Source organism: Callorhinus ursinus, unplaced genomic scaffold, assembly GCF_003265705.2.
Source record: "Callorhinus ursinus isolate GAN/ISIS: 27379988/994484 unplaced genomic scaffold, GSC_fseal_2.0 scaffold101, whole genome shotgun sequence".
Lineage (NCBI taxonomy): Eukaryota > Metazoa > Chordata > Mammalia > Carnivora > Otariidae > Callorhinus > Callorhinus ursinus.
Window position 1 is genome coordinate 501,626 of NW_027397163.1, and position 7,838 is coordinate 509,463.

The 7,838-nt window shown below is 51.4% G+C and overlaps 1 protein-coding gene across 1 annotated transcript; it reads left to right on the forward strand.

Annotated features, from left to right (window-relative positions):
- Positions 1 to 2,422: 2,422 nt before the first annotated feature.
- On the forward strand, positions 2,423 to 7,585 carry LOC112806496 (cationic amino acid transporter 3-like). Its single transcript, XM_025848765.2, has 11 exons — positions 2,423 to 3,206; positions 3,716 to 3,874; positions 4,635 to 4,812; positions 5,018 to 5,130; positions 5,295 to 5,517; positions 5,669 to 5,808; positions 5,909 to 6,011; positions 6,201 to 6,403; positions 6,592 to 6,758; positions 7,073 to 7,181; positions 7,349 to 7,585. Exons 1-11 carry the CDS (start codon positions 2,678 to 2,680, stop codon positions 7,468 to 7,470), a joined length of 2,046 nt encoding a protein of 681 aa, XP_025704550.2. The 5' UTR covers positions 2,423 to 2,677; the 3' UTR covers positions 7,471 to 7,585.
- Positions 7,586 to 7,838: the final 253 nt, after the last annotated feature.

The following is a 7,838-nucleotide window of genomic DNA, read 5'->3' on the forward strand; positions in this document are numbered from 1 at the left end:
CTTGCTTTCCAACACTATGACCCAGAAATTCCACTTCTGGTTACATATCCTAAAGAATGGAAAGCAAGGTCTGGAAAAGATATTTGTACACTTGTGTTTATAGTAGTATTATTGTCAATACCTAAAACATGGAAGTTCCTCAAGTGTCCATTGACCAATGAATGGATAAGCAAAATGTGGCATGCACATACAAAGGAATATTACACAGCATTGAAAAGGAAGGAAATTCTGACACACGGCAAAACATGCATGAGCCTTGAGGACATTCTACTAAGGGAAATAAGCCAGACACAAAGGACAATTATTGTATGATTCCACTTCTATGAAATAGCTAGAGGTCAACCTCATAGAGACAGAAACTTGAATAAGCTGAACGGTGATTGCCAGGGGCTGGGGGACGGGGGCATGTGAATTATTGCTTAATGGGGACAGAGTTTCAGTTTTGCAAGATGAAGAGTTCTGGAGACAGATGGTGGTGACGGTTGTACAGAATATGAATGTACTCAACAAGACTGAACCGTACATTTAAAAATAGTTCAGATGGCGGGCGCCTGGGTGGCTCAGTCGGTTAAGCGACTGCCTTCGGCTCGGGTCATGATCCTGGAGTCCCGGGATCGAGTCCCACATCGGGCTCCCTGCTCAGTAAGGGAGCCTGCTTCTCCCTCTGACCCTCCCCCCTCTCATGTACTCTCTCTCTCTCTCATTCTCTCTGTCTCAAATAAATAAATAAATAAAATCTTTAAAAAAAAATAGTTCAGATGGCAAATTTTATGTTACGTGTATTTGACCACAGTTGGAAAAAAAAAGGTCTTTAAAACTCTGTGGAACCACGGGACATCCCTGTCGGACTGCATTGTTGCAGAAGCGCTCTGCCCCACCCGTCCCCACCCCACCTACCCAGCAGTAAGAGTTGTCTTTTGTGCCTGTGGGCTCCCAACTTCGGTGTTAGGGCTAGCTCAGCTCCAGCCCAGCTCCGCTGAACTCCGCTCTGCTGACCGACCCCGCGCTCCAGGGTCTGCTCCCACCACCCGGGTAAGCTTTGGGTGACCCCTCTTCTGTGAGGGGACTGGGCGCACAGTGCAGATACTCCTAAAGAGACCTGCAGCCCAGCTGTGGGGTTGCTTGGCCAGGCTCCGGGTGGAGGGTGGAAGAACCCGTTTTCCATATGGAAGAAGGAGCTGGGGGCTGTGTGTGTAAGGGATGGGGGTGGGGGAGACTGGATAGGTGTCCGGAGGCTCTAAGACTTGCTTTCTTTGACTTGTGTTCCAACAGTATTAAAGATTAAACCCTATAGGGGTTTGGATTTTAGCCTCACATTTGATCATTCGTTTGGAACACACAGAAATGTGGTGAGGCTGCCTGCATTATTACCATTGGCAGCACTTTATTTCATTTGTTTATTTATTTGTAGATTTTATTTGTTTGTTTGAGAGAGCACAAGCTGGTGGAGAGGCAGAGGGAGAGGGAGAAGCAGACTCCCCGCTGAGGCTGAGCAGGGAGCCCGATGCGGGACTCGATCCCAGGACCCTGAGATCATGACCTGAGCCGAAGGCAGACGCTTCACTGACTGAGCCACCCAGGCACCCTATGAGCAGCATTAAAAAAAAAAATGGTGGTAAAATACACATAAAATTTACCACCTTAAGCCATTTTTTAAATGTACATTGGGCAACCAATCTCCAGGACTCTTTTCATCTTGTAAAATTAAACTCTGTACCCATTAAACAGCGCCTACCCCCGCTCCCTCTAACCTGGGGCAATCACAATTCTACTTTCGTTTGGATACATATACCCAAGTGGAAATGCTGGATCATACGGTAGTTCCGTTTTTAATTGTTCGAAGAGCCACACCTTACCCACTGCAGCTGGACCCTCTCACGTTCCCAGTAACGGTGCACGCGGGTTCATCTGCAGCATTAGGGAAGGAAGAGGGAGGTGGCCACGTGGTGCCAAGATTCTTCTAATCTGGTTCTTGGCTCTTGAGTTCTTGCTCTTCACCAGCACGCTAAACTTGTACTTTGGATTATCATCGACAGAAGCCCTTGATGATACTGGGCATTGACTGGCTCAGCCTTGCCCTGCAGAGCAGAGCAGTGAGGAGACCTTCCGTTGCCCCAGAGGAGCAAGCAGCAGGCCTGTCTCTTCTGCCTTGGAGAGGTCAGTCCTCCCTCCCTCCAGGCAACTGGGAGGTCCCTCAGGTTTCCTGCTCTGCCTGAGCCAGGCTGGTCTCTCCCTCCCTGCAAATTCCGTCTCATTCTGCCCCAGCTCAAAATTCCAATTCCGTGTTGTTCTGCAGGCGAAGGAGGCAAAGCAGACAGGTTGCAGGATCCTTGGTGTAGAAATGTGTGGAGTGTGAGCCTCTCTGATCACCAAGCCCTGCCAAGCGTCGCTTCACACGTAACGAGGGAGGGAGGAAGGACAATCATGATGATTTTTCCCTGTTTTACGGAGGGGAGGGCTGAGAGTGGCAGGTAGCTCGTGCGAGATCAGACGGCTGATGTGAGAACCTGGATGGTCTGGCTTCGGAGGTCAGGGCTCTTGTGCCCTCAGCTCATGGGGATGAGCTTTACCGTCCTGCAAGCTTTTGCTTGCTTCTTTTCAAGTAACCCTCCCGGTAACTTTGAAACATATTAAAAGTCTTCTTATATTTGAGGAAACAGGAAACGGAGGCGCAGAGATGGGTGACTGGCCCAGGATGTCCTGTTACCACTTCTCTGCGGGATTGATCTTCTGCCCGACGACTCCCAGGGCCATGGCGGATGGACGTTCTAGACGGCGTTCTCTTTTCTCCGCAGATCTTGGCCTCCACCTCCAGTGCTCAACTCCACCGAGGATGCTGTGTCAGCATGTTTGCTGGTTTGGCCAGAAGCTGGTGCGCAGGCGGCCCCTGGGGCCGAGGGAGGGGGCTGAGAGTCGCTTGGCCCGGTGCCTGAGCACTCTCGATCTGGTGGCCTTGGGCGTGGGCAGCACCCTGGGAGCGGGTGTGTACGTCCTGGCGGGTGAAGTGGCCAGGGACAAAGCCGGGCCCGCCATCACCGTCTGCTTCCTGGTGGCCGCCCTGTCTTCTGTGCTGTCCGGGCTCTGCTATGCGGAGTTTGGGGCCCGCGTGCCGGGCTCTGGCTCTGCGTATCTCTACAGCTATGTCACAGTGGGACAATTGTGTGCTTTCGTCACTGGCTGGAACCTCATACTCTCCTATGTCATCGGTGAGGTGGCGGGGGGGAAAGTGGGGGGAGCAAGGGACTCAAGGTCGGGAAAAGAGGCTTCACTCCGTCGTGAGCACTTTGTTATCCGCCTTGTCGGGGGGAGGTGGGTCATAGCGCAGGAAAACCCCAAAACTTCATTCTACTCAACTCTGTCCAGCTTTCGTAGAATGATAGGACCGGGAGCCAGGAAGGAATGGGGACCGTAGGATGGGGGGAGGCGGAGCTCCGGTGGGAGGGAGGGAGACAAGTTTGGGAAGGCTCATCCTCCCCACTCCCAGCTTCCCTGTTTTCTTGCCTGGCATAACCTCGATCTCTTTCTAACCATATTAAATAGTTGACCTATTTTATGAATCATCTGTGTCTGCTCTCCCCACCCCATGAAAGGAAACTCTTAGAGATTAGGTATTTTGTCTGGTTTCTTCCTGCGCCCCCCTCAAAGATATCCCATGGCGCATAGTAGGAGTTCAGTTTACGTTTGTCAGTGAACATACCTCGTCCTACGCCCGCAGGTGCCGCCAGCGTGGCCAGGGCCTGGAGCTCCGCCTTCGACGACTTGATTGGGAACCAGGTCTCTCGGCTCCTGAAGGGAGGTTTTTCACTGCACGTCCCCCACGTGCTGGCCACACACCTGGACTTCTTCGCGCTGGGCCTGGTGTTGCTCCTCACTGGTGAGGCCAGCATCGTCTAGGATGGGAAGAGCAGGGTGTGGAGGGGGAGCCGTGCAAAGAATGGTGGACAGCCCTGGAAGGGAGGGTCCGTGCTGAGAAACGGGAAGGCAAGTCTTAGACCACCCCTTCTGTCCCTGGGCGTCACTGACGTTTTGGGCTGGATCAGTGTCTTTGGTGTGGAGGGATGTCCTGTGCATTACGGGTGTGTGTGTACGTGTGTGTGTGTTTTAATCATTGTTGGATGTTGAGTAGTGTCCCTGGCCTCTACTCACTAGATGCCGATGGCACCCACCCCCCAAAGTATGACAGTCAGAATGTCTCGAGACATTGCCAGATGGCCCTTGGGTAACAAAGTCACCCCCAGCTGAGAATCATTCACTTAGACACATTTCTTCCTTTGTACTGAGACCAAAGGTTTTTTCAATTGAGGTGAAATTCACATAACATCCAATTAGCCACTTCATTTTATTGTTCCCAGCTTTACTGAGATTTAATTGACATACAGTGCAAGTTCAAGGTGTACAACATGATGCTTTGGTGCACGTGTATATCACAGGCTGATTACCACAATAAGAAATTAACCATCTTAGAGGGCATGTCGTTCCAAACCCCAAAAGGACCAGTAACCCCAAGAAGGAACCCTCGTACCTACTAAGCAGGCACTGCCCATCCCCTGTCCCCCCAGCCCCTGGCGACCACCGGTCTGCTGTCTGTAGGGGTTTAGTGATTTTGCATATTTCATATTCCATCTTTCCCACAGGACTCCTGGTCCTGGGAGCTAGCGAGTCGGCCCTGGTTACCAAGGTGTTCACGGGCGTGAACCTTTTGGTTCTTAGCTTCGTCATCCTCTCTGGCTTCATGAAGGGAGATCTGCACCATTGGCAGCTCACTGAACAGGACTACAAACTGGCCATGTCTGCATCCAATGACTCTTCTAGGTTAGGCGGGCACTCTTGGTCACAGTAGAGAGTGTGGGGAGTACAACTGGGAATGCGGTGGGGAATAAAGAGGAATATGGTGGGCTGGTGGATCCAGATGCTGAGCGAGGGGAACGGAGCCCAGGACTTAGGGTATTGACTGAACCGTCAGTAGAGATGGCTGAACACTCGCCCCCGTGTCCTTCCTTGTTCCTTCTCACCACAGCTTGGGCCCTCTGGGTTCTGGAGGGTTTATGCCTTTTGGCTTTGAGGGGATACTCCATGGAGCAGCGACGTGTTTCTACGCATTCATTGGTTTTGATTGCATTGCCACTACAGGTAACGAGGTCATTCTGCCCCATCAGGGGTTTGGGCACAGCTGGGCTGCCCTTGGGCAGAGGGTTGGTAGGAGGGTAGTCTGCTTCTGAAGGTGGAAGAGGAAAGAGGATTTTGTGCCCTCACCCCAGGGTTTTCCTGACCCAGTCTATCCACCCATCCCGCAGGGGAAGAAGCCCATAATCCTCAGCGTTCCATCCCCTTAAGCATCATAATCTCACTCTTCATCTGCTTTTTGGCGTATCTTGGTGTCTCGGCTGCACTTACCCTCATGATGCCCTACTACCAGGTCCATCCCAGGAGCCCCTTGCCACAGGCATTTCTCCATGTGGGATGGGCCCCTGCCAGATACACCGTGGCTACTGGAACCCTCTGTGCTCTTTCATCCAGGTCGGTGTCTGCCTTCTCTGTGTCTGGGAGATTCTCAGGTATCCCAGCCCTTGGGCTTGAGAGATGAGAGGGAGAGACACCTGACCCCACGCCGGCTGGGGTCTGTCGTGCTCCTCCACGAGCTCACGTACTTTCCCGTTTTCTCCTCCAGCCTCCTGGGTACCATGTTCCCCATGCCTCGAGTGATCTACGCAATGGCAGATGATGGGCTCCTTTTCCGGGGACTCGCCTGGATTCATCCCCGCACACACACCCCTATCATGGCCACCATAGTGTCTGGAACTTTTGCAGGTAAGGAAACAAAACCCATTCCTTCCATCAGTTTCCTTACCTTGGATATTTCCAGGGGTTCCTCATCCCCCTCCCCCACCTCGTTTGTGCCTCATTCTAGCATTCATGGCATGCCTCTTCGAGCTCAGTGATCTTGTGGACCTCATGTCAATTGGGACCCTGCTTGCTTACTCCCTGGTGGTCTTTTCCGTTCTTGTTCTCAGGTGAGACTCCACTGAATCTTGACTGGGGCTTCTTGGACTCATGGGGATTGATGAGGAGCTAATCCTCCTCTGCTCCACGCTGCCTCCTAAGTGTCCTATGGCACTCAGAGCGGGAAAAGGTGGATCGGGCTATCTGATGTTGGATGAGTAGGGGCTGGTGTTCATATTGCCTAAATACCTCTCATTCAGGTACCAGCCAGACGAGAATTTAAGCAAGAACGAGAAAACAGAGGTGGAAATAAGTGAGATAAAGTCTGCACCTCAAGCAGGTTCTTCACAATCTGTACCTGAAGCAGGAACCGCACAGGATCTGCCGAGTCTGCATAACCGGGTCAACACCACCCCGACTCTGAAATCTAGCCGCATTGTCTGTACATGTACCTTACTGCTTGGTGAGCAGTGGGGTTTCGGTCTGTGGCGGGATGGGGTGGGAGTGTGTGTCTTTGGCAGCTGAGGAGGAGGCTCAGAGAGATGGTGACCCTTCTTGACGAGGGCAGTTTTGGGGTGGGGTGTGAACCAAGGTCTTGACATATTTGGCTTCTAGAGTTGGACCTGTTCTCCTGCAACTTGACCCTTGTAGCTCTCCTGCTGACGATCCTGTGCCTGATACTGGTCCAGTGGCCCAGCCATCTGCTCTCTGCAGACCCGGTGTATACCACAGGGGCCGTGTTGCTCCTGATGCTCATTATTGGGCTCACTTTCATCATCTGGAGACAGCCCCAGAACCCCACTCCCCTTCACTTCAAGGTAGGTGACCTTATGTCCCCCAGACTCTCCACCTTGAGTGAATGAACTCTGTATGCTTTGAAGTCTACCACTCTTGGCTGGGAAGACAATGGGTCAGTTGCTAAAACAATGAACTATTTCCTGATCTGACCCGCACTCAGTATTTGGTTACCTCCATTTGCCAACTCCCACTCCTTCGGGAACACTCAGTGGGCTATGAGCAGGCACTGAAGGTGCAGCGTAGGAGTGGAGTCTTCCTTCCCACCCAGGTGGGGTGGGGATCTCCCTTGCAGACATCCGTGCTGTGTCCAGCGATTAACTGACTTTGCCCACAGGTCCCCGCTTTGCCTGTGCTCCCACTGCTGAGCATCTTTGTGAATGTTTACTTGATGATGCAGATGACTGCTGGGACCTGGGCCCGATTTGGCATCTGGATGGTGATTGGTAAGTGGCTTTCTGGGGAAAAGAGGCTTCTCAAGGGCTGCAACTCAACCCTCTTCCTACTACCTTTCTGCAAAACTGTCTCAGAGGCCATAGTTGAAGTCCTGTTGGGTACTTCTAAGTGCGGGGAGTACCTACTTTTCCATCACTTTGTTTCATTTCTCTACTAGGATTTGCCATATACTTTGGATATGGGATCCGACACAGTTTGGAGAAGGACAGTGATCAACAGCCACCAGTCTCCAGCTCCCAAACTCTTGACAAAAGCATCCCGAGTGCTGAATTAGCTTAACCACAGGAAATAGATGCTCTGTGGAATCACTCCATACACTGGAGGTATCTTCTGGTTCAAGGGAGACTTTGAGCCTCTATGGAATGTGAAGGTGGGATGCATTTAGAGCACTGTGTTTATTGCCATTGGACAAAAATGCCTTTAATCTTGTTTAATTTTTAAGTAAACTTTAAAAAGCATAATATACATAAAATTGCATACTTCATAAATATGCAGCAAGATGCATTTTCACAAGGTACCAGCAATGTAACCAGCAACCAGAAGAAGGAATAAAATATTACCTGCACATAATAGTTGCCTTCTTGTGCCTATTTCCAGCAAAAACACAGATTGCCACATGGGAAGAAAATGCAGGTTTCACCTCTATG

Excerpts from the sequence above, each read along its gene's own strand:
- LOC112806496 (XM_025848765.2), top strand. The coding sequence starts at position 2,678 with ATGGGTGACTGGCCCAGGATGTCCTGTTACCACTTCTCTGCGGGATTG. Across the intron at positions 5,518-5,668 it reads CTCTGTGCTCTTTCATCCAG|CCTCCTGGGTACCATGTTCC; the intron begins GTCGGTGTCTGC and ends TTTCTCCTCCAG. Across the intron at positions 6,012-6,200 it reads TTTTCCGTTCTTGTTCTCAG|GTACCAGCCAGACGAGAATT; the intron begins GTGAGACTCCAC and ends CCTCTCATTCAG.